This window comes from Erinaceus europaeus, chromosome 13, assembly GCF_950295315.1.
Source record: "Erinaceus europaeus chromosome 13, mEriEur2.1, whole genome shotgun sequence".
In the NCBI taxonomy this organism is placed as follows: Eukaryota; Metazoa; Chordata; class Mammalia; order Eulipotyphla; family Erinaceidae; genus Erinaceus; species Erinaceus europaeus.
Genome location: NC_080174.1, coordinates 78,649,563 through 78,677,062, shown reverse-complemented (window position 1 = coordinate 78,677,062; position 27,500 = coordinate 78,649,563). Strand labels below are relative to the sequence as shown.

The following is a 27,500-nucleotide window of genomic DNA, read 5'->3' as shown; positions in this document are numbered from 1 at the left end:
TGTACCCCTCCTACCTTATGCTTTTGTTCACTAATCCTTTCTTAAATAAAAATTAAAAAAAAAAAAAAAGAATTAAAAAAAAAAAAAGAAGTGTATGCCTAAATTGAGAAGGGTTCCTTTTATGGGATATATTATAGACTTTTGGAAGGTCATGATGTATTTTTTTGCAGAGAAAAATGCAAGACTTTTTTAAAACATAAAATATGCGTCATGACTATTTTGGCAAATGTGTATATATATATATATGTATGTATGTATGTATGTGAGTGAGTGTATGAATGACAGACATTATGAGCTACAGTTGCCTCAAACTATCATCCCTGCTATGACTTTCATCATGTACACTCTGCTCTTTGTCTCTATCATGGATAGATTATAAATCGGTATCCAAAATATTAGTAAATGCAATATTCAGAAAAAATGCAATTTTTTTAATTATCTTTTTTACTTGACCCACACATTCACCTTGTTTCTTTCAATATAGGTAATAGGTATGCTTTTCTGTATTTTTCCAGCTTTTCTGTATATTCAACATTTTTTTTTATTTCTTTATTAAGGGATTAGTGATTTACAGTCTAAGATATAATAGTTTGTACATATGTAACATTTTCCAGAATTCCACATAACAGTTCATCCTCCTCTATGTCCTCCTCTGCCATCATGTTCCAGGACCTGAACCCTTCCCCCACCCCAGTCTTTTAATTTGGTTCAATATGCCAACCAACTCTAGTCCAAGTTCTGCTTAGTGTTAGCCCTTCTAATCTTGTTTTTCAACTTCTATCAACTGAACTAACGTAGCAAAGAGTACAGTTCAAAATCTATTTTACACAGGTTTCATCCTAACTAAATGTGACCTTAAGATTATGTATCAACAAAACCAATGCAGGCAGTAGTGTTATGTATATTTCCTAAGGTTGTTAAGGGGGGGGGGGGGCACAGAGGGGTGACTCAGGGCTGGGAAGCAGAATAATGGTCATGCAAAAGGCTTATGTTTGAGACTCTGAAATCCCATTTTGGTCCCAGCAGCACCACAAGCCAAAGCTAAGCAGTGCTCTCGCCTTTCTCTCTCTCTCTCTCTCTCCACCAAATATTTCTCATTAAAATAAAAAAAATAAAGTAACCTAAGAACAAAAAAAAGGCTGACTCAGATATGTAGCACATTCCCTTTTGTTGCTCTCTCCCCCATCCCTTCTTCCTACATTTAACCCTGTTAGACTTTGAGATGACTTTGAGCATGGGAGTCAGAGATTTAGATTATAAAGTAAAAGTAGTAAAAAAAAAAAAAAATATATATATATATATATATCGTCCTTCATGATTTCATTACGTTGCCCTCATGATTTGATATGGTCATCACAGTACCCCGATTCTATATATTTAAATTAATTTAGAGAAGAAAAGCCCTGTGCTCATGACATTGTCCTTTTAAATTTACAGTGACTTCCATTATGCATCAGCAGAATGATAGGGATCATATTTCTTCTGTAAAAGTGAAAGCTCTAGACTTTCCCAAAAATAAGGAGAAAGAGACCTAGTATTTACAGGCCATTTCTCAGCACTATTAAATATACTTTAAAAAAATGAGCTGATGTGAGAGCATGACTAAATCATTTTTCCTAGAACCTAGAGTTTTGTTTTTTAAAAAACATTGTTCTGAGAAGTCATCTTCTGCTACAGCCATAAAATGAGACAAATCAGAGAACTTGAGCACAAATCATATCAGTAATGCTGCTTTATGTTTTTTAATACATCTTATTTATTTATTATAGGATAGAGACAGAAAGAAATTGAGAGAGAAGAAGGAGATACAGAGGCAAAGAGACAGAGAGACATCTGCAGCCCTGCTTCACCGCTGGTGAAGCTTTTCCCCTGCCGGTGGTAACTAGGAACTTGAAAGCAGGTCCTTGCACACTGTAATATGTACACTTGACCTGGTATCTCACCACCTGGTCCCCTGATTTTTACTTTCTAGAACTCTCTCACTTTATGACACTACCTGGAGAATCATTATCAAGTTTTAACTGAAGTCTAGCAAAAAGTTGTATCACTGTAATTGTCTAAATTGAATAGATTTCACTTTCACCCAAAAGATCTCTAACATCTAAAAACTAAGTTTAAAACTATGATAATATGCTCTGTAGCTATCTAAAAAAATGGCCTTAAAAAGGGTGGGCTGTGGTCCAGGAGATGGCGCAGTGGATAAAGCATCGGACTCTCAAGCATGAGGTCCCGAGTTCAATCCCTGGAAGCACATGTACCAGAGTGATGTCTGGCTCTTTCTCTCTCCTCCTCTGTTTCTCATTAATAAATAAATAAAATATTTAAAAAAAAAAAAGGGTGGGCTTAGCTGTGAGACACTGAATAAGAAAAAAAAGGGGGGGGCAAGTATTGGCAAGGATGTGAAGATGCTGGGAGGTTGTGTTGAGAATGTAAGTAGTACAAATATAGGTATTTGAAAATAGATCAGATAGTAGAAAGCACACTTCACCAAGGGCAAGGACCCAGGTTTGGGCCGCCAATATCACATGAAAGCAACACACACAACTCAAGCTGAGGCTTCACAAGCCGTGGGACAGTCTGTGATGTCTCTCATCTCTGAGTCTCTCTCTCTATCTCTCTCCCACTCTCTCTCTCTGCTTCTCCCTGTTATTGAAAGATCAAAAAAGAAAAAAAAAGTCATTGGGATCTGTGCTAATCTAGGCAAAAATCCAGCAGCAGAAAGAAAGAGAAAGAAAGAAAGGAAGAAAGAAAGAAAGAAAGAAAGAAAGAAAGAAAGAAAGAAAGAAAGAAAGGAATTAAGAAAGGGGAAAAGGAGGGAAGGAAAAAATGAAATATAAATAAAGTGAAAGTATATTTTAATATATTTAAATTCAATATGACCCAACTTTAAAGACTTTGTAGAATATTACCAACCCTTAATGATGGAAAAGAGATTTCTCTCAGACCCTAGTGTTAGAGTTTTTCTGTTCCACTTAAATAATCTTGATTATTTTTTAATCTTTGCTGTGGCCACTAGGAAGCTTGAAAACAAGTCTGTTATGAGAAAGAACATTATAGTTTCTATGAATTTCTTGGCTTCATGTTGGTTATTCTGCTAACACCTTCATTCTATCGTGGTTTTCTATACTTTGTCACTGTTTATATCTTGTACTATCAGTCTCAACTTGTACATCAGTCTTGTACATCAGGCTCAACCTGACGCTGTTGACTGGCTACGGAAGAAGGGCAAACGCTAGAAGAAGAAGAACTATCAGTCATTTCAAAATCTCTGTAGACGGAGGATTTATATACTTCTATGAATATATTTCTATCTCAGTATACAAAATGTTATTCAAATTTATGACTTCAGTTTTGTCAAGTTACCAAATTTCTGAACCATTCTGAACCCACTCAAATGCTAGAATATGGCAAGCTACTAAAGTATTTGGTTTCAGTTCATGAATTGCAAAATGGCAGTGACTCCATCTATTTGAACTGGTGACTATGAAGACCAAACGGGCTCACATTTGTAAATATACCTAGAACACATAAAGACAAATCACTATATCAATGATACCTTCCAGTATTATTAAATAGCAATAAAGCCACCCAAATTATACTTACTAATACAGTGAAAATATTGGGAACACATTAAATCATATACATAAAGCTGTGATTTTTCTCAGTGATCCAGATAAATACCAGTAACTGCCCCCTTTTGGATTGTAATTACAATAATTAAAGGGGAGAAAGCAATAAAAGAAAGGGGGAAAGGATGGAAGTGAGGAAGAAGGAGAAAAGGTAAAGAATTGGTAAGAGTAAGTGATGAAGCTAGACAAAAAGGAAGAGGATAGGGAGTAGTGGAAAAGAAAAAAAATGACAGGGAGTTCGGAAGTGGAAGAAGACAATGTCTTACGCACTATCCCTGCAAACAAAAAAAAATGTCTGAAGATATGATACTGTGTCCTTTGGGACAAAATGGATGGAGCTGGAGGTGATGATGCTTAGTGACATAAGTAATGGGATGAAAGACAACTACCATGTGGTTTCATTCATATGTGGAATCTAGGGATATGATTTATCTGAACGTGACAAAAAAAATTCAAACAAAACAAAAACAAGGCAACTAAGACCTGTGAGAACTACGGTGATTATCTTTGGAAAGGTGGGGGATACAGAACGCTGGTGGTCAACTTGGTGTGAAACTACACATTGTTATCTTAGAATCTTGTAACAAACTATTAGGAACAAAAATTAACTTAAAAGTAAATCTGCAACCTTTATTGCAAAGTGAAACAAGATAACTTTTCCTGCCTAGACGCCACCAAAATAATAAAAGGAAAAGAAAGGAAATAGACACATTACATTAGCCACTTGGGCACTAACTTTCCCAAATCTCCCAAAACAATCACAAGAAGAGCCAACTAAATTAACAAATCTGAACCTCTCATTTGCCCAAAGGATGCCAAGTTTTTCTACTGCCCAAACCATATTTGGCATTGACATGTTCCATTTTAGACACTCATCTTCTTTATTTTAGGGAGGAGGTAGACAAGGGTAATTTTTCACTAAAAGAATCATGTATTTTTATTACTATGTACTACATATTTTGTCAACCATATATTTACATCTCTCAATAACACTGAGAAGACATCCAAATAAGGATCTTTTCAACTCAACAGAGTATGTGGGCTAAACCTGGGTTGTACACAAGGCAAAGCAGGTATCCTTATAGGCAAGCTATCTTGCCATCCTGGGGTATATAGTCTGCTCACATTTTTTTTTTATTTACTGAATAGAGACAGAGAGAAACCAAGAAGGAAGATACAGAGAGAGGGAGACACCTGCAACAATGCTTAACTGCTCCTGAATCTTTTCTCCTGCAGGTGGAGACCAGAAGCTTGAACCCTGGTCCTTGCACATGGTAATATGTGCACTCAACCAGTTATGCCACCACCCAGTCCCAACTTGCCCACTTTCTTGCAGGCAATAGACGGTAGAGACACTGTACTCAGGTCAGTGTATGACAAGGATTTCCCACTTTCCATCCTGCCAGAAATTTAACTTCAAAATGCCCTGCCAAAAATCTTTGTTTAAATAATTTTATTTGTTCTTCATAGTTTGTTACAAGATTACAAGACCATGTATAGTTCCGGGAGCCGGGCAGTAGCACAGTGGGCTAAGCGCTGGTGGTGCAAAGCACAAGGACTGGCGTAAGGATCCGGGTTTGACCCCCTGGCTCCCCACCTGCAGGGGAGTTGATTCATGGGCAGTGAAGCAGGTCTGCCAGTGTCTTATCTTTCTCTCCCCCTCTGTCTTGCCCTCCTCTCTCCATTTCTCTCTGTCCTATCCAACAATGACCACATCAACAACGATGACATCAATAACAACAATAATAACTACACCAATAAAACAAGGGCAACAAAAGGAAATAAATAAATATATATTTAATAAAAAAAAAGATAATGTATAGTTCCACATGACACCCACAACCAAAACTCCATATCCCCATCCACCAACCTCCCAAAGATAACCACCATACTTTTTTTTTTCTTGGTCACCAAAGGTCTGTGTCCCCATCCCGATCCCCACCCCCATAGATAACCACTATAGTTCTCAAACAATCTTAGATATAGGTTGTTCTATTTTGTTTTTATTTCACATTAATATGCTCAATTCTCTATGTTCTGCATATGAGTGAAACCATTCTGTAGTTGTTCTCCACCTTCTTAACTTGCTTCACTTCATCCCCAAGGACACAATACTGTCCTTTTTTATTGCTGAGTAATACTGTTGAGTATATATTCCACGACTTTTTTATCCAGTCACCTGTCAAACAGCATTTTAGTTGTTTCCAAGGTTTTGCTACTGTGAATAAAGCTGCTATGAACGTAGGAGTGCATATATCCCTTCGAATCATGGTTATTAAATCTTTTGGGTAAATGCATCATCGGAGTGAAATTGCTGGATCATAAGGTATTTTTTATTTGTATTTGTTTAAGGATTCCCTATACTGTTCTCCATATGGGCTGCACCAACTTGCATATCCACCAGCTGTATAGCAGAGTACCTCTCTCCCCACATTCACCCCAACACTTATCTTTTCGTTTTACTAATGGAGGTCATTCTTACAGGTGTGAGGTGGAATCTCAATGTGGTCTTAATTTGTATTTCTCTAATGATGAGTGAACTGGAGCATTTTGGTATATGTCTGTGAGCCGTGTGTATCTCTTCTTTAGAGAATCATCTATTCATATTTTCCATGCACTTTTTTTATTGGGTTGTTCTTTTTCCTTGTGTTGAACTACATGAGTTCTTTATAGATGTTTGATATCAACTGCTTGTCTGAAGTGTAGTGTGCATTTTCTGGGTTTCCTGATTATCCTTATGGGATTTTCTTTAGGTGAGTAAAAGTTTTTTTAATTTGATAGAGTCCTAGTTACACATTCTTGCTTTTGTTTCTCTTGCCCATGTGGTAGTCTCTAAATATGTCTTTAATGTTAAATTCCTGGAAGTCTCACCAATGCATTACTCTATGTATATTATAGTTTCAGGTCTAATATCCAGATCTTTAATCGATTTTTAGTTAGTTTTGGTACATGGTATTAGATGGTGATCTCGTTTCATTTTTCTGCATGTGGCTGTCCAGTATACCCAACACCATTGTTAAAGACTTTCGTTTCCCCATTGAACAGTTTTGGCCTCTTTATCATATATAGTGTGCATACATATGTGGGTTTAGTTCTGGGTTCTCTATCCTATTCCATTGGTCCATATACCAATACCACACTGTTTTAACTACTATTGTTTTGTAATATAAACTTAAGTCAGGAATTGCAATGCCTCCATATTTCTTCTTTTTCCTCAGGAAAGGTTTTGCTACTTGATATTTTTTTTCTGTTTGTTTTGTATTTTTATAATTCCATACAAATTTTGGGGTGAGTTGTTCAATTTCCTTGAAATATGTCCTTGGAATTTTAATAGGGAGTAGGGATTGCACTGAATCTATAAACTGCTTTTGGAAGAACTGTAATTTTAATGATATTTATTTTTCTAATGAACAGGAGATGCTCCTTTGTGTTTTGTTTTTGTTTTATTGTTTGTTTTCCATCCTCTATTTCTTGTAACAGCGCCTCAGAGTTTTCTTTGAAAAATTGCTTCACTGCCTTTATTGGATTTATTCCGAAGTATTTTATCTTTTCAGGTTTGATTGTAAATAAGACTGCTTCCTTGTACTGAATTTATTGATAATTTCCAGTAGATTTGGTGAGGTCTTCAGCATATCATCTGCAAATAATAATAATTTAACACCATCCTTCTCAATTTGGAACCCTTTAGTCTCTCTTCCTGCTTGACTGAGATGGCCAGGACTTCTAGGACTATGTTGACTAGAAGTAGTAATAGTGGACATCCTTGGCTACTTCCTGATTTTAGGGAGAAAGTTTTCAGTTTTGTGCCATTGAGCACAATGTTAGCCGTGAGTATGTCATATGTAGCCTTTATTATGTTGAGGAGTTTTCATTCCAGTCCCAATTTCTTGAGGGCCTTTATCCTAAATGAATGTTGGACCTTTTCAATTGATTTTTCTGCATCAATTGAAAAGATCATGTGATTTTTATCTTTCTTTTTGTTGATATGGTGGATTTCATTGATTAACTACAGATGATGAACCATGCCTATTTCCTGAGGAAATATTCATGATGGATCATTCTCTTAATATGTTGTTACATTTATTAGCCAAGATTTTGTGAGGGTCTTTGCATCAATGTTCATCAGATATATAGGTCTATCATTTTCTTTCTTGGGTGGAGTCATTTCCTGCTTTGGGAATCAAGATATTAGCCTCATAAAATGTGTTTGGGAGTGTTCCCTCTTCTTCTATTTTCTGGAAGAGTTTGAGGAGAATGAATGTTAGTTCTATAAATGTTTTATAGAATACACTAGTATAGCCAACTGGACCTGGGCTTCTGTTCTTGGCAAGGCATTTGATTACTATTTCATTTTTTTTTTTTACTAGTGATTGGCCTGCTGTGTTTATCTATTTCCTCTTGTGTGAAGGTTGGCAGTTGATATGACTCTAAGAATGTGTCCACTTCTTCATAGTTGTTGAATTTATTTCTATATAGATGTCCACAATAGTCTTTCATATCTCTGTATCTCTGCATCATCTTTTATAACATCTCTTCTTTTGTTTCTGAGTGATTTTACCATAGCTTTCTCTCTTGATGAGTGTAGCTGATGGTTTATCTATTTTATTTATCTTTTCAAAGAACCAGCTCTCGGTTTCAGTAATATTCCTGATGATCTTTTGTAATCTTCTTGTAATCAGTAATCTTCTTGATGGTCTTCTTATACCTCTCTTACCCTATGTCAATATTTCCATATTATAAATAAAAATTTAAAAAATGGAGTCGGGCTGTAGTGCAGTGGGTTAAGCACAGGTGGTGCAAAGAGCAAGGACCGGCATAAGGATTCTGGTTCGAGCCCCCAGCTCCCCACCTGCAGGAAAGTCGCTTCACAAATGGTGAAGCAGGTCTGCAGGTGTCCATCTTTCTCTCCCCCCCCCCCCGTCTTCCTCTCCTCTCTCCATTTCTCTCTGTCCTATCCAACAAGGACAACAACAATAATAACTACAACAATAAAACAACAAGGGCAACAAATGGAATAAATAAATCAATAAATATTTTTTAAAAATATAAAAAAAAAAACTGGTAACACTCACAGGGTTTTCATAGAGGTGATGATTCAGTTGGATTAAAACTAAAAGTCCCAAAGATCTATTTTTCTAATAAATTATTTAGCTTATTCATAAAATCAGGATAGTCTAAAAAAATGCTTTAACTGAAAGTTGACAAGGGGGACCAGGCAGTGGTGCAGCAAGTTAAATACACATAGTATGAAGCAAAAGGACCTATGCAAGGATCTTGGTTCAAACCTGCACTCCCCAGCTGCAGAAGCATGGCTTCACAAGTGGTAAAGCAGGTCTGCAGGGGTCTCTCTCTCTCTCTCTCTCTCTCTCTCTCTCTCTCTCCTTCTTATCGTACCCTCCTCTGAATTTTTCTCTCTCCTATAAGAAAATAAATGAATAAATAGCTGCAGGAGCAGTGAATTCATAGTACAGGTCCAGGAGCTCCAGTGATAACCTTGGAGAGGCAAAAAATATAATAATAAAATAAAAAGCTGACAAGGTGGACCCCATGACTCCCATCTGATAGAAGAGAAACTCAAAGGGAAGGATGTTCCCACGGTCACATGACTGACCAACCTGTGGTTTGAGGACTCACTATGCCACTATAGCAGATATGTTTGCTATTATATTTAAAACGATGTGATCCTCAGTTAACTTCAGAAAGTCCAGTCCTTGGCGCCCTACTGTGGCATCTGATGCCAGGAAATGGTATCCTGTGATATCAGAAAGAACCAAGGTAGGAGTCAATGCCCAGAATAAATAACACCCAAGGAGGGGTGTGTGTGTGGGGGGGGTGGTAGTGAGGTCCTTTTCTCTGTGTAGTTTCTCTGTTCATTTTTATAAATGTTTTTTTATGTATTTCATAGAAGATATTTAAACATGGTTGAGAGAAGGTAAAAGCAGAGGAATAGTTCAGTACAAGTGACGCTGGGATTTGAACCAGGAACCTCATGGATGCCAGCCTAGAGCTCTACCAGTTGAACTATTTCCTCAGCCTGTAGTTACGGTTTTGAGTCCTCACAATGTGCAGGACAAGAGTATTATTGCCCATACCTACCAGCACTGCTTGGGTTAATAGGTTCATTTAGATAAAATGATGAAGAAACTAAATTCAGAAAGGCACAAAGGTATAGCAAATAAAATACCCAGAAGAAGTCCCTACCAGAAATAACCTTATGCAATTAATGTCACACCAAGAGAGGAATGCCCATGATAAGACATTCCCCTCACACACAGGCCTGGGCATAGGTGACAATAGTTTAATGGTGGCTGATGGCACCTCCTGGGGTAAAGCTCAGATCATTCCTCCAAAGACTTCATCCCCAGGGAGGGGGCTGTCCCTGACATTCACTGAGGAAATTTTAAACACGTGGAACTTCTCTACCCTACCATTGGTGGGAGGGAGGATAGTCCCTATGAAGAATGTCATGTCTGTGAACTGTGTCCTCTATTATCTTCCGTCTAGAAGATAGGGAGTCGCAATTGAAGTAGCATGGTCTAGGGAGTCGGGCGGTAGCGCAGCGGGTAAAGCACAGGTGGCACGAAGAGCAAGGACTGACATAAGGATCCTGGTTCAAGCCCCCGGCTCCCCACCTGCAGGGGGTTCGCTTCACAGGCAGTGAAGCAGGTCTGCAGGTGTCTATCTTTCTCTCCCCCTCTCTGTCTTCCTCTCCTCTCTTGATTTCTCTCTGTCCTATCCAACAACGATGGCATCAATAACAACAATAATAACTACAACAGGAAAACAAGGGCAACAAAAGGGAATACATAAATATTTAAAAATAAATAAATAAAAAAGAAAAAGAAATAGCATGGTCTTATCCTCTCTTTACAAGGAAAGGTGCATCAGAGAAAAATCAGATAAAGAGAAATAGCACCAGAGGAGATGGGACTCCTCTCTCCAGCTGGGCCCTGAATTTAAATAAGGAAAACAAGGAAGAATTTGCTCTCTGTGTCAGGGATAACTTCAAGACACAGTATCTACCTCCCTAAACATGTGTTTATACTTGTGAAGGTTAGTGAGTCCTCTAGAACTTGGTACTACCAGGTTTGTTCAATACAGATTCTAAGTCATTTTCAGGATGAGACATTTTCCCCACATTTCCGTTATCCATCCACGGATGCCGGAGAGCAAGATGACAGCAGAGTAACACATTTTGAAATTTTGAAATTTTCACTCTCTCTCTCTCTCTCTCTCTCTCTCTCTCTCTCTCTCCTCAGGAACAACATATCGTCCCTGATTATTATCATAGTGCCATAGTGGCTATACATTCACACCCAATGAGTAATTTTTGCATTGACCTTATTATTATAGTAAATGTACTTATAAAACTGAAAATTGACTAAGGACTGCTTGGCATGTACACCTCTATGCTCTAGGATGACTACATTACAATGATACAAAAGATAAGTAGCATCTGTAACCTGGGAGACAACACACTGTGTACAACTGACTCGCAAGGATGAGGTCCTGAATTCTATCCCTGGCATCACATATACCAGAGCACTTATCTGGTTCCCGTTCTCCTACTATTAGTAATAACTAATGATATATTATTTTTTTTGTTTTTATTATCTTTATTTATTGGGTAGAGACAGTTAGAAATTGAAAGGAAATGAGAGATAGAGAGGGTGAGATAGAGAGACACCTGCAGCACTGCTTCTGCACTTGTGAAGCTCTCCCACTGCAGGTGGGGGCTGGGGGCTCGAACCTGAGTCCTCGCACATTGTAACATGTGCGCTCAACCAGGCATGCCACCACCTAGCCCGCTAAGGATATATTCTTTAAACAAAGCAAAATAGCTTCCTAATAAATCTCTCTCCCTAACATAGGCTCTCTGGGGCTTGGTGGTGATGCATCTGGTAGTGTGCACACATTACGTGCACAAGGACCCAGGTTCAAGTCCTTAGTTCCCACCTGTAGCAGGGAAGCTCCATGAGCAGGAAAACAGTCCTACAGGTATCTCTCTTTCTCGCCCTATATCCCCCTTCCCTCTGAATTTCTCGCGGTCTCTATTCAAAATAAGTAAATAAAATTAATTCAATAAATAAGTAAGAACTTGGGGGAAAAGGCTTTCTTGAAAAAGGCTTTCTTTCTCTTTTCTTAACTTTAGGGATCAAAAAGAAAAATAAATGTGATCTGGGAAGTGGTGCACTAGATAGGGCACTGGATTCTCAAGCAGGAGGTCCCGAGTTCAATCCCCGACAGCACATGTACCAGAGTGATGTCTGATTCTTTCTCTCCTATCATTTCTCATGAATAAATAAATAAAATATGAAAAAAAGAAAAATAATACATTCCTTGTATTCATCTTGTAAAAAGTGTCTTTGAAAAATTACATTTTTTGATGGACTATTCCCATCTACTTCAAATGTGTCCAATTTTAATGAATGGTCTTTGCTTCGCTTTGGATACTCACATTCCAGGCTCCAAAGGAACAATGGTGCTTGGGCATGTGTGGTGAAGATTGCAGATGGGTTTAAGATGTTTCAAGGATGCAAAATCACATGCAGATGTACAAACAGGATGGCCAGTCAGAGCGAGTTAAGAAAGCGATACACAGGGAGTCGGGAGGTAGCACCGCGGGTTAAGCGCACGTGGCGCAAAGCACAAGGACCTGCAGAAGGAACCGGTTCAAGCCCCCGGCTCCCCACCTGCTGGGGAGTGGCTTCACAAGATGTGAAGCAGGTCTGCAGGTGTCTGTCTTTCTCTCGCCCCCTCAGTCTTCCCCTCCTCTCTCCATTTCTCTCTGTCCTGTCCAACAACAACGACATCAGTAATAACGATAGCAATAAAACAACAAGGGCAACAAAAGGGAGTAAATAAACAAATATTTCAAAAAAAAAAGCAATACATATACAGACACCCCAAGAATGGAAGAGTGCAAATAAAATCCAAGTTGTAATTAACGTACCGTGCTGTGACACCTGTCGCCTTCCACGATAAGAAGTCTGGGAGATCAAAGAAATGTCCCGCCTTATTCCAGCAAGTCTCTCTCAATTTCTGCCAAATTAAATATATATTAGAATCAATTATGGCTTTTTATATATACTGCTCTCCTCTTTAAATAATGATTCTTCTTCTTTTTATCCCCCAAAACAAAAGCACAGCCAACAATGCCCAATAAAACATCTGGAGGCAGGAACTGGGAGGGATATGAAACTGGCCAGTATGGATCCTTCAAAAAATATGAGCATAATTTCTCTTTCACCCAGTTAGCCAACCTGTGGGGGGAGGAACCACACTCAATGATGGTATGCAATCCATCCTCCCATTGAAGGATGGGAGACTCTGGATCAAGGCATAGAATGTGTTTTCAAAGCTGATAGTTAAAAAACTTGGATGAAAATCACACTAACAAACTATCCAAAGAAACAGAGTATGCTCTGCAATGAACAATTCTCCTCAGAGGAATTGGCTCTAAATTCAATAGAGAAAAAGGCCCCTGCCCTCAAGGAACTTTTAGTCCAAGTGTAAGGGACTGGCACACAGCAGATCTGTTATTGCAAAACCTTTGAACATTTGCTTCTACCATTCTTCTTACACATTGCCAATGCTGTCAAGCTCTTTCCTGCCCTCTGTCACCTCTACTGGGAACATTCATTCTTTATCCACCACCCTGATTTTCCCCAGGGTCCCTGTTGCCCCTTGTTAATTTTGATAACTCTTATCTATGCTCCCTTGGTGAGGCCTTCCAAAATCTCATACTCAGCTTAGAGTTGGTTAGCACACAACCCATAAATACTGAATCATTATTTGTGTAACGTTTTTCTATCCTGCTAGGTTGCATAAGTTTTATGAAGTCAAGGAGCCTGTTTGCAGTATGCACCTAAAACTGTGTTCGTAGGGGCCAGGGGGTGGAGCACCTGGTTAAGCACAGACATTACAGTGCACAAGGACCCAGGTTCAAGCCCCAGGTTCCCACCTGCAGGGGGAAAGGTTCACAAGTGGTGAAGCAGGGGTGTGGGTGTCTCTCTGTTTCTCTCCCTCTCTACCTCCCCCTCCTTTCTCAATTTCTGTCTCTACCCAATAATAAATTAAATAAAAAGATTTAATTTTTTCTTTAAAAAAAGCCATTTAAAAATAGATTTATATATAAAAGAAAGACTCTTCACTCCACTCTTCCTCCTTGCAGTATAGGGTATTAGCAGCTCTTGAAGGGCAGAGACCACCCTTCCCACTGACTTTGGAACCAGTTCATGTGGGGTGAACTTTTCATGGCAGGACACATTTTATTCCATTGCATCGTTTCTCAATTCCTTTTCCTTCCCATGTTATAACTGCCCAAGAGGAACCATGAGGCTCCAGTCCTCTTGCATATATGACTGAACCTCAGAAGGATAAGTGAGCAAGACAGATTTCTTACCTCAGAAACATAAAATCAAGATCCAAGTGAAATCATGTATCTTTTGCCTATGGAATTGGAGGTGAAATCAGCATGGAAACTATGAAGTGGCCCTTTTCCGTCAGTGACATGGAGAAGTAGAACTTCAGAAAGAGACGAGTAAAATGGAAGACGTGTGAGGACTGGGTGGTAGTGCACCCAGTTGAGTACACGCACTTCCAAGCAAAAGGCTCTGGGTTTAATCTCCAGTTCTCATCTGCAGGAGACATGTCGGAAAGCAGTGCTACAAAAGTCTCTCTCTCGCAGACTGGGAGTATGGACCGACCAGTCAACGGCCATGTTCAGTGGGGAAGCAATTACAGAAGCCAGACCTTCTACCTTCTGCAACCCTCAACGACCCTGGGTCCAGGCTCCCAGAGGGCTAGAGAATGGGAAAGCTATCATGGGAGGGGGTGGGCTATGGAGATTGGGTGGTGGGAATTGTGTGGAGTTGTACCCCTCCTACCTTATGTTTTTGTTCATTAATCCTTTCTTAAATAAAAATTTTTTTTAAAAAGTCTCTCTCTCTCTCTCTCCTGCTCTATTCCCTTCCCCTTTTGATTTTTTTCTCTGTCCTTTAAAATAAAGTAAATAAGTAAATGAAGAAGAAGGAGGAGGAGGAGGAGGAGAAGAAGAAGGAGAAGGAGAAGGAGAAGGAGAAGGAGAAGGAGAAGGAGAAGGAGAAGGAGAAGGAGAAGAAGAAGAAGAAGAAGAAGAAGAAGAAGAAGAAGAAAGGGGAAAAGGAAGAGGAGGAGAAGAAGAAGAAGAAAAAAAAAAAGAAGACGATAATGATGATGATGTAGTATCAAGAATTACTTCCTATTATCAGGGTAACTCTCCATGTCCTGGTTAGAATAATGTCTCCGCAAAAGACTACAATAAAAAGGAATGTACCATAAGTACAAAGTTATCTTTGGGACCCTAAACAATGTGGACACTAAAAGATATATTCTAGTACCTGCTAGAAGTTGACACATATCAGGCACTAAAAATCTGCTGGGCAATTAGACAGGTGTTTAGCTGCACCCACCAATCTCTCACCTATAATCAGTGTTTATGAATTTACAAAGGACTTCCATATGTGTTATCTCCTCAGAATGACGCAAAAGGCCAATGGTTATTGCAAACAATTTATTAAGACACAACTGGACTTTATTCACATTTGCCTTAAAATTGTGAGATCTATTTGTTTTCAGTTTCCCTGTACTAATGAATATAAACCACTTATGTGCGGGAGATAAGTTGAATAGGGCCTGATAGAGACAACAAGACATCTTTGGTCTCAACAGTTAAGAGGTAGTGCAACAGGCAGAGCACATGACTTGTCTGAATGAGGTCCTGGGTTCAATCCCCAGTAGCATGTATACATGCCAGACAATGCTCTGGTTTCTCTCTCTCTTCATTGCACAATCTCTTGGCTTCACTCTCATAAATCTAAAAGTATTTAACATAAAATAATAAAACACTAAAGGGCAATAATTAAAGTTAGCATTAAGTCAATTTGCTGCTATTCAATCACTTTAAATTTCAAAGTATCTGGGTGAGAGCTTGCATCTAGAAAGGAGTCTCTCATAAACACGGCGTGGATGTCCCTACAACTAATGTTAAAACAAGAATAAGAGCTGAATAAGTATGCCTTGGCAGCATGAGCTGGTTGTACATGCACTGTCTCGTAATTCACAATCAGAAAATGGTACCTTTTAGAACTACGTGAATCAATCTACCAGTATGCCATCTGGATAATCCAAACATCTCTTTATTTCCAAGTGCTTTGTGTTTTTAGCAATCTGTGCTTAGGAAAAGGAGAAAAGACAGCCTCCTAGTAAGAGTTCCAGAAAGCCAAAGACAGTCACCAAAAATAAACTACTTACCATTGCTGCAATAAGCAATGCCAGTACTGAACAATCTTCCTAAACTCAGCAAACAACTGGTCCTGTTAGATCTTGTTTAAGGACACTAAAGACCATGCATAATGAGAGCTTTCAGGCTGTAGCAGTGCAGATAGCCACTGTGGACAATGGAATCCAAGCAGAGTATCTCAATGAGAACTTCAAGCCTCTTGCCAAAAAGATACACACTTGGGGTAGAAGGCATGAAACACCCAGAGTGTCATTTCTCCTTGAGACCATGCCAACTTCATCACTCAAACCTAGAGACCCAAGTTCAACTTCTCTCACAAGTATGAGAAACCCAAATCAATACCTCATTAGAATTATGAGACAGCCTTAAGAATCCATAGGGATGGAGGGTGTCTAAGTCTTAGTAGACACTATTTCATTAGGAACTTTATGGTGTCTTTTTAGGTCTTTTCTACTCGCTTGCTGCATATCTTGACTCACTGCAGACTACTGTGTACTTTTGCTTTCAGGTATGTATTTTTCCCTAATTTATGGATACATGTGAACATATACCCTATCTCATGGGATCTGGTCTATATCTATGTTTTGGGACTTTGTTAGGAAGTGAACCACCCGAAATGGAATTAGAGAATCCTATGAGAAAAGAAAGGTCTCAACACTTCCCTCAGTCACTCCAAAGCTAACTTTATCAAAGTAAAGACTACAAAAGCTGAATAAGGGCAAGAGACTGGCATACTTTAACAATGACTCTTTAGTCACTATCAGGCCACCCCATCAGCTGGGGCCCTAGTCAGAGAGTCCTGAAACTCCCAAACAGACATGATGGGCCTAGACCTCGAATAAATCCCTCTCTCAATCGTCACTGGTCATCTCTATCAGGAACAACACAATAGATGTCAGGCATTAAACCAGCTCCCGCCTCCTCCATGCTGCATTGCTGATAGTGTGGTCTATGTACATAATCATTGTTTTGCCTGAGACCTGCTCTGTCTGCAGGGTATTGGTTAATGCCACTAGTTAGAACCTTCCCAACAGCTGCTATGGAAGCTTTCTACCTCCTCGCTCTTTTCTCCACCCCGTCTTCTATCATTTCCTTTTCCCACTTGCCACTTCTGGTTTCTAAGATATAAAAAGCAGCATTGTCTTTGATCAATAAAGGCACCGCATTGCACTCCTGCTCCACCACGAGTTCCTGGTCTCTTCTCTTTCCTGCGTCGCTGAGTAAGCAGCAGCCCAGGTTGGCTCCGTTCAAGTTCTCTCCAACCCAGAGAGCATGTGCCCGGGAAGAAACGCCTGCAACACTAGCCTGGCAAATAGACACCTCTGTGGGCCCCATAGAACCTTGCCCTCCACATGGATCAACAACAGTAGAGAATGCTCCATTCTCTGAAGGGAGACTGAACAACATACTCTATGTTCCACCTGAGGAAGATGGGTCCTGAAGTCAGGGCAACTTGGAACATTTCTACTTATAACCACAGAATGTGAGCTCAGATCTACAGGGATAAAGATGTCACATAAGCTCCTAAACTGAATATGGGCCCCAGTTAAGATGAAATCTGGGTTTATAGTCAACAATATTTATACACCTTTCCCATATTTGGGAGCTACTCTCTTCCCTGATCACCAAGTTAATTCTATTCTTATAACTCCAGAGTTTGCATCAGAACTCAGTGACCATCTTACATTCCTCCGTAACTTTAAACAATATTTCTGCATGCCTCCTTTCATATGATTCTCAATGTAATTCAGGGGTATGCAGGTGATACACAATAGTCATATGTTAGAGACATAGAAGCTGTAATTGGGAGAGAAAGGGTATATATATCCTGAAGTCACATGGGACTTGCAAATATAGAATGAAAACAGTCTTCTATGCCACAGTCAATTCCTTGCAGCTCCCAGACCTAACTGAGCTGTGGCTTTTATCTTTTGAAATCATCCTGATGAGAGTTATTGACACCCTTTACAGAAGAAAATTAAACAAAAGTGCTTTGTTTGTGTAGATCATTTCAAAGATGATACTTTCAATCCAGAGCAGCTCATTTAGCTCCTAGGTACTTAAAAACACCTCCCATGTACAAAAGATGCATGTCTTAAAAAGGGTGCAGTGAAGGCCCTCAACACATGGCAACTTAGTATTCCATCATATGTCAGATGAGTTTGGTTTGAGCAAGGAACTATCTGAAATGAATAGGTTAAATCTATCCTCTGGTTACCAAGCAACTAAGAAGAACTAGACTTATCAAGGGGGAAAAAAAAAGTCAGAAGTGATTTGGGGTGTATGACTTGGCACTGAAGGCTGCTGCATTCCAATAACAATCCCTTGAGCTAAGCAATTCCCAGGCTTGGAAGCAACTAGAGAAATTTTCACTTTAAAAAATCTTCTATGACTTCATAAAACCACAATACTTTCTGGGTGGAGGCTATTACTCAAAGAGCACACAGCTATGTTACGGGTCTCAGCAGAGAGTAGAGGTAGTAGCAATATAGCCAAGATGTAAGGCCAGGCATTCGCCATCTTACGAGCCTTAACACAGACAAAAATAGTTGTATGCCTTTCTTCACACTAAGGTGTTTATGGAGGCTGTGATATTTCTGTGGGTTCCTGGATGCTGGGGGAATTGTGAAGAAAATTAGCAGATACTTGATAGTAAGTCCAGAAACACCAAGGCTGAGAAGCAGCTTGAGAATTTTGGGACAAATAGTTATAAAATAATCAGTCAGATGGGGGGGGTAGATAGCATAGTGGTTATGCAAAGAGACTGTCCGTGCCTGAGGCTCCAAAGTCCCAGGTTCAATCCCCCGTACCACCATAAGCCAGAGCTGAGCAGTGCTCTAGTGTTTCTCTCTGTGTCTTTCTCTCTCAGCATCTCTCTCAAAAATAAAATACTTAAAAAAAATTTCTTTAAAAAAAAAAAAGAATCAGTCAAATCTCCTGTTATTAATTGCAAAGGGGTTTTCTCTGGGATACCTTTATTTCATCTGAATAAAAAGGAGAGAACACAGCATTCTAACATCCCACACATTAAGTTCTCCTACCTGGATGTTACAAAGACTCACATGTAACTTTTAAACACAACTATTCACAGACAATGTAAAAACATCATCCTCAGCCCGTATCTAAGATGCAAAATCATTGGCTAGCAGCCCAGAGAGGGAAAACATTCTTCAAGAAGATATGTATTCTTCAGTGCCTCAATGTCATTGTGAAAAGAAAAAAAGATGCAGAAGATAAGGAGTGGATCAAAATTCCCAAGGAGAAGATTTTTTCAAAATGAATGAAATTGTTGTTTTATAGTTTCATCCACAGAGGATCAAAGCAAACCACTGGAGATATTCTGAGATAGATAAGCAGATATACTGAGCTTTGTGCTTAGTCATCTTTTTTAATGGTATTTTTCCAAAAACTAGAGGTATCCTCTAAAAATTAAAACCTACCATTCCTCATCCCTTGTTCAAAAGGCTTCAAGAACTCCTAATGGCTGGAGAGTTCAATTTTATTCTTCGCCATGACTCTCAAGATATGTTTACCAACCATCTTCAATTTGCCAACTGCTATTATGAAAAGTCCTGGACTCATTTCCCATCAACCCTATAGCAGTGCCTGCCCTGACCTCTCCTCCCTACTGTCACTTCCCCAATCACATCATGGCCATTTATATTTCCACATCTCTATTGTGTCTGATAACATGGCTTGAGAAGACTTTCCAATCATTCTCCAATGACCAATGACCGGACTTCTCTCTTGATTCAGATTCAGCTTGTTTTACCTCTTCAGTGAATCCCCTCCATGCCTTGCTGAATCTTAATTACACAATCAATCCATCGTACATGACAAATACATGGAGGGCCAAGAAGCTAGTTATTAAAAAATAAAATGCAGAGGAGGGCTGGGCAATAGCGCAGTGGGTTAAGCACATGTGGCACAAAGCACAAGGACCTGAGTAAGGATCCCAGGAGGAGTCACTTCACAAGTGGTGAAGCAGGTGTCTGTCTTTCTCTCCTCCTCTCTATCTTGCCCTCCTCTCTCGAGTTCTCTCTGTCCTAGTCAACAACAACAGCTATAAGAACAACAACAACCATAACAAGAGCAACAACAAGGACAACAAAATGGGGGGGGAGGGTAAAATAGCCTCCAGGAGCAGTGGATTCATAGTGGTGACACCAAGCCCCACTGATAACCCTGAAGGCAAAATAAATAAATAAATAAAATGCAGAAAGTAAATTTAAAGTCAGGTCCTTTTAAAAGAAAAATAGAGCCAGAGAAAGATGTACACAAAGGAAAAGGCAATGAATAAGATGATGGATGACAATAACGTAATGAGCTTGATAACAGTTTAGTGAATCAGCCTCATAACTTTATCATAATATTTTGTGTGTGGCCAGATATCTGCCTCCCGTGAGTAATCACAGACAAGGTTCAGAGGAAGAAAAGGGCTTTAGGGTCAAGGTATCTAGAGAAAACTTTATGGGGGAAAGATTTAAGTTGAAGCCTAAAAGGTCACTTAAAATAAATATCTATCTTATTGTCAAAGACAACATCCAAGAGTCAAAAGCAAGAAATGACAAGATGAATTATCCCCATTAGAGAAGCGCTTGTTCAAATGTAACATCACAGAAGTTATTTGTGAAATGATTTCATTGTGTAATCTAAATAAATTTCAAACTGTTTCTCAGCAAATATATATATATACATTATATATATATATATACATTATATATATATATATATATATATATATTCCTCCTACACTCCTTGAAAGCCTTACTGTTATGCAGAAAATTTATGATCCGCACTACAGTTGAATGCTCAACCATCAAAAATATTATCATTTACAAGAAAACTGATCCAGTCTGGCAAAATCTAACTTTGCCCAGGAATATGATACCACCATATGAATTAGAAAAATAAGGCTTTGGTATGTGGAGGTCTAAGAACTTCAAGTCAGGCAAATCTGAGTTTGGTTCCTATCCTCACCACCTCCCAGCTGTGTAGCTTCAGTCATTTTTTTTTTTCTTTTGCCACCAGGATTATCACAGGGGCTCAGTGCCTATATGGTGAATCTACCACTTCTGAAGGCCATTTTGTGGTTTTCCTTTATTTAATAGAACCGAAAAATTAAGAGGGGGGAAAAGGGAGATAGAGAAGGAGAGAGACAGAGAGACATCTGCAGTACTTGACACCTGCCGTACTTGCCTTACTGCTTGTGAAGCACTCCCCCTTCCCTCCTGCAGGTGGGAAACAGGGCTTGAGGACCCCACCATGTGCCCTGGAGCCCCACCTCTCCAGAGCTCCACCCCACTAGGGAAAGAGAGAGGCAGGCTGGGAGTATGGATCGACCTGCCAGTGCCCATGTTCAGAGGGCACTGAAGCAATTACAGAAGCCAGACCTTCCACCCTCTGCATCCCACAATGACCTTGGGTCCATGCTCCCAGAGGGTTAAAGAATAGGAAAGCTTTCAAGGGAGGGATGGGATACGGAGCGCTGGAGGTGGGAATTGTGTGAAACTGTATCCCTCTTATCATATGGTTTTTGTCAGTGTTTCCTTTTTATAAAGAAAATTAAGAAAAAAAATGTAAAAGAGACAGCAAGAAGAAGGCTAGCCTGTGACTTTAAATAAAGCATTCCTAGGAGCAGTGGAGAGTAGGTGGAGAGAATTACTGATGAGTGGAGGCCTCAAAGGACCTTATTTCCATCTTGAGAAGTAGTGGTATTATGTGAGGCTGACCTGTTGGAAGATGAAAGAGAATGTAAAAAAAAAAAAATTTTAAAGGGCAAACTATACTGTCCAAGACTTAAATCAAGCAAGGATGCTAATAAGCAAAGAGTAAATTCACCAAACACATCAAAGCAGCCCTTCTCAGACTCTTGAATTCAGCACAGAAAATCATATAAATGATGGCATTTCAAATGACCAGTCCACAGAATAATGAGGGAAATGAATGACTAGTTTTTCATGTCACTAAGCCATAATGGGGCTACACAGCAAAGCTAAGCTTATACAGTCCTAACTTTCTCATCTTCTACCCTTTCAGTTTTCACCCTCCGCACATTAATTACATGGTTTAGCGATCCAGTCGGCATTCATTTGGTCATTTATATGTCAGAGCTAGGGGGGAAAAGGAAACAGGTAGATTTCATGGCAAAAACTATTCACCCCTTCAAAGTTTTCCACTACCTTTGAAGGTAATTTTTTAAATTTATATTTATAAAAAAGGAAACATTGACAAAAACCATAGGATAAGAGACGTACAACTCCACACAATTCCCACCACCAGAACTCCTTATCCCATCCCCTCCCCTGATAGCTTTCCTATTCTTTATCCCTCTGGGAGCATGGACCCAGGGTCATTATGGGATGCAGAAAGTGGAAGGTCTGGCTTCTATAACTGCTTCCCCACTGAACATGGGCATTGACAGGTTGATCCATCCTCCCAGCCCGTCTCTCTCTTTCCCTAGTGGAGCAGGGCTCTGGGAAAGCAGGGCCCCAAGACATATTGGTGGAGTCTTCTGCCCAGGGAAGGCCGGTTGGCATCATGGTAGCATCTGGAACCTGGTGGCTGAAAGAAGAGTTAACATAAAGCCAAACCAATTGTTGATTGAAGGTAAAAAAATTTAACTCATTAACAGGGCACATATAACTTATGCCTTCCTCTCCAGCTTCAGTTTTGATCTGAGACACTACACTACAATCAGCCCTATACCCTTCACCTTTCTTCATCTTTACAGCTTAATTCATAGTTACAGCATCTCTGGAACACACTCCAAGTACCACCTGGCCAAAATACTTGAATGGCGAGGTGTTCCCCACTCTGTGAATTCATTCTGGGTTCATCTAAGCTAATTTAGGCCCTCCAACTCTTTACCACTGTAATACTTTGTGATTACTCATCTTACTGCATTTCTCATCACCTGTTCATGGACCTGTCATCTGTCTACCTCATTAGACTGAAAGCAACTAAAAGGCAGGAACCAAATATCCTTTTCTATCTCTGTAGTCCTAGGGCCTAGCACTGTCTCTGGTATATATAGATGAACAACATTAACTGAATGAATAAATGAATGAATGAGCAGAGATGTATATGCTAAGTAGGCATTTTTGGGAATGGAAATAAAAATGAATGGATAGATAAATGAGATTGTGAATAAAAACTGTCTCAATTTTTTTTCTCATTCAAGATAATGGCTTTTTATAGTCTATCTTAGGAGCAGAGACCTATTCTAGCCAAGTCAGGCTGCCAGAAAGATAAATTTCTCTTCATGGGGGTAAAGAGGTCTTTTGGAGAAGTTTCATTTTAATTGGAAAATGGATTCTTTCACTTCCTGACTTGGACTCTTGGATTAGTGCAGCACCATGCTGAATGACTGCCAAACACTGCAGGAGAGGGGGCTGCAGCAGGAAAAATACTCCATCAAATGGTTGAGTGCTCAGGAACATCTGAGGACAAGCTGGTGGCAGGTCCAGGCTAGCTCACAGCGGCACCCCTTCCTATTTCTTCCCGAATTGTCCTTCAACCAAATTTGCTTATCCCAAATCCTTATAAGATGGGTAAAGATTATCATTCCAGTTAGCACTTCTTTGGGGCTCTTCTGGATATAAATAGATAGATAGATAGATAGATAGATAGATAGATAGATAGATAGATATAGAGATATAGAGATATAGAGATATATGTCTACATGTTCATTTACACCACTGATACTGAGTCTTCCAGTCATTCCCTGCAGGACATGGTCAAGATTTACAACTGAGATCATTTCATTACATAAACAGAGCCAGATCAGAAGTTTATAATCTCTTAATCTCTTTTTATGATGGATACAACATCAGATAGACAGACACACACACACATACACACACCATTCACATTCCTTCCAGGAGTACTTCTTGCATCTTCAGTGAAGAGTCTTTGTGGAGTGTGGAACACTACATAGTTCTTGTGACCTGGTTCTCTCTCTCTCTCCCCCTCTCTCTCTCTCTCTCTCTCTCTCTCTCTCTCTCTCTTTTGCCTCCAGGGTTACTGCTGGGGCTCCGTGCTGGCACTGGGAATCTACTGCTCCTGGAGGCCATTTTTTCCCAATTTTTGTTGTCCTTGTTGCTCTTGTTATTGTTATTGCTGCTATTGATGTCACTGTTGTTGGATAGGTCACAGAGAAATGGAGAGAGGAGGGGAAGACAGAGAAGGGGAAAGAAAGACAGACACCTGCAGACCTGCTTCACCGCCTGTGAAGTGACTCCCCTGCAGGTGGGGAGCCGGGGGCTCGAACTAGAATTCTTAAGCCAGCCCTTGCACTTCACACTACGTGCGCTTAACCCGCTGCGCAAGTGGGGACTAAAGGCTTGAGTCAGGGTCCCTGGCATGATTACATGTGTGATGTACCAAGTGGACACCACCAGGACCCTGTAAAAACATCTTAAATGACTGTTGCTGCAAACAATTAGAAGTTCTACAATGGCTCCATCTTCAGGAAGGGCCACAGGCTTTGAGACTGACCAACCTTAGTTTAAACCTTGGTTCTCCTGCTTGTTAAATTATTTCTGACCAGTGATGACCATAGTACCCATGGATCTCACTTTGTTCATTTTATTAGGCATAGGAAACCTTTTCCACGCCAGGAGTTATTGGACTGTTATAATATCTTTGCAGGCCATACAAAATTATCAACTTAAAAATTAACATTTATTAAACTTTGAGTCCTACCTGGATTGCCTTAGAAGGGTCAAACCATCTGGCCAGTTGGCTAGATGTTCTCCACTCTGATATATAACAGTATAACTCCACTCATACTAAGGATCTTAAGAGTCACTGAAGTTGGGGCCAGGCACGGAGCATCTGGCTGAGCACACACATCACGGTGCACAAGGACCTAGGTTTAAGCCCCTTGTCCCCACCTGCAGGGAAGAAGCTTCATGAGTGGTGAAGCAGGGCTGCAGGTGTCTGTCTCTCTCCCTCTCTGTCTCCCTCTTCCCTCTTAATTTCTGACTGTCTCTATCTAATAAATAAATAAAAATAATAAAAATCTAAGAAAAATGTTTAAAAAAAAAGTCACTTAAGTTTTACAGGTAGATGTGTCCACACTGGCTCAAATCCAGTAAACACTAATTTCCCCCACAAACTTTACACTTCTCAAATTATAAGTAGATCTATCTCCCTGTATGGACTTTCAACTTCTTTTGGAGAAGGATTATAATTTATTCATCTATGTCTCTGGAGTCAATATAAAATAAATCTTTCTCAAATAAATTATGTACTGACCATGCAACAAGTTGCCTGAGTTGTGGTTTGTGACCAGGTGTGGGCTAGGTATGAAGGTAGATTATGGACAGCAAAATATATACTGATACCGATAGTCATGCTGATTATTGGTTAGTTGAAGCAGAGTCTGCATAAGAAACACTCAGCAGCAATGTATAAATAGTACAAAGATGGAGGTCAGAGAGATAGCTAATGGGCAGGGCATAAGGCTTGTCTTTTGTGCTGACTTGGGCTCAAGCCCCAGTACCACATAGTAGTACTATGGCACCAGAGGAAACTCGAGTGCTATGGTATCTCTTCCTTTCTGTCTCTATTCTCTATCTGAATGGAATATAAAACATGGCCTGGGGACAGTGCCATCTTATATATGCAAGATCCCAGCTACTTGAATGAGTGAATGAATTAATGAGTGAATAAAACAAATACTACAGCAACAAAAATACTTGATTAATAAATTAAGTATGTTACAAGAAAGAAAGAAATAAAGGAAGAAAGAAAGAAAGAAAGAAAGAAAGAAAGAAAGAAAGAAAGAAAAAGAAAGAAAGAAATTGTAATAGACAGCTGAGGAAAGCTATTACTGAGGAGGTAGCTTGACTTTAAGCTAGACAGAAGGAAAAGTTTAATGAAGATGGAATGAAATCACTAAGGCAATGTCTGAACAAAGGTATCAGGAAGAACCATCATCTATATTCCCAGCCATAAGAAAGGAACCCTGAGGATGTCAATCTAAGCGATATGTATAAAGTAAGTAAAGTAAGAAATAACGTGAGATTTGTAATAGACACTGAGGTCAGAAAATAATGAAAGCCAACATCAGTCATGAGTGGGAGGGGGTATTTTATGAAGACAATCTATAGTTATGTAGTAATAGCAAAGTGAGGAGTCTAAAACAGACTAGTTATACTTCTGACCCAATAGAGAAGAAAAAGCATGAGAAAAAGGAGGAGGAATGGAAAGTTGTGGGGAAAATAAAACAAAAGGTTAGTAAGAGGGGAAGAAGGAAAAGAAAAATAAATGTAAAAAATGAACAGTGAGAGAAGGAAGGCAGGATGGAAAAAAGAATAAGCTAGACATAAAAAAGGGGGAAAATCAAAAAGAAAGGAAGGAAAAAAAAAAAAAAAAGAAGGGAGGGAGAGAGATAGGAATGTCAGGTAAAGTGAAGGTGTATGAAAAACAACAGTAGGACTGACCATGATACTACTGCTGAGGAGACACAATGAGTTGAAGAAAGGGCAGAAGTGAGAGCCCACTCTGGTCTGCATATTGTTTCTCCTCTGGGTGAATGAAGTCATAGCTGATGTCACTGTCTGAGTCACACACCCACCAAAGGAGAGGTGGAAAAGGTCTGTCTGGTATTCAGTTTCACCCTCCTGGACAAGAGGGGTTAACTCACTTCCGTATTCTCTGAGGTACTGTCTAGTCTGGTTCTGAGAGGACTGGAATAAGGAGAGATTCTCCTTATGCCCAGGGAGAACACTGCGGTCACAGAAACATCTGAGGCTCAACTTCCTGAGCATTCTGGTCTGGGCCCTTGAGAAGGGAAAGTCAGAAAAAGTGAGGCAAGGGGCTTGTGGCTTTACTATGACTGTGACTAAAATAAAATGGATCTAGAATGGATAAAATGTCTAAAAAGGAAATTCCTATAATGACGGATACTGAATCCACAAAGTGGATTCAAAAGATGCTTTAAATTATCCTCCTCCTCATCATCATCACCATCATTATCATTAAACTGAGAGGAAGACATAGGAGGGAGGCCAGAGAACCACTCAGTTTTATGTGCCTGCCATCAGGATCTCTCACATAAATACATGGGATGTATTCTATCCCTGACCCTCTTCCCAAAAGGCACTCTCTTTGATTGACCCACTGAACTGACATCTTGCATCCCAAGCTCTCACCCTACTGTAATTCGAGTAATGTTAAGTCCTGTTTCCCCTACATTCCCAAGCTCTACCCACCCCACCCCTACACACACACTTTATTTCACCTACTCAGCATTCTTGTAAACTACTCCAGGTCAATCTAAAAAGTTCCTCTTGATAAGTTTCCCCTAACTGGGTAGTATTTCCACAGTGGCCTGGACTTTTATTCCACTTCTATGTACTTATATTGACTGTCTCTCTTCTAAAACATGAGAAGCTTAAGGACAGGGATCCAGTCTGGGGCAATGTTTTATCCACAACATTTAACCAAGAACTTAATAAAATAAGAGCTTCCCTGGAAACTCTTGGCAGGGATTAGCATCACATTTCTTTTTAGAAAACTCTGCAAACATGGTACCAGTCTTACTGTCACCATCCTAAGAATGGAAGGGAACCCCCTGT

The 27,500-nt window shown here is 39.7% G+C and overlaps 1 protein-coding gene across 18 annotated transcripts in view; it reads right to left on the bottom strand.

The window, feature by feature from the left end:
* Positions 1–27,500, bottom strand: part of FGGY (FGGY carbohydrate kinase domain containing) — a 463,518-nt gene that overhangs the window by 392,986 nt on the left and 43,032 nt on the right. For 17 of the 18 annotated variants that reach the window (XM_060206288.1, XM_060206298.1, XM_060206302.1 and 14 more), the window contains one exon: positions 12,583–12,671. The exons of the other annotated variant lie outside the window; for it this stretch is intronic. In XM_060206288.1, coding sequence (XP_060062271.1) covers positions 12,583–12,671 — 89 coding nt within the window. The remainder of the gene's footprint in view (positions 1–12,582; positions 12,672–27,500) is intronic. 18 annotated transcript variants of the gene reach the window in all.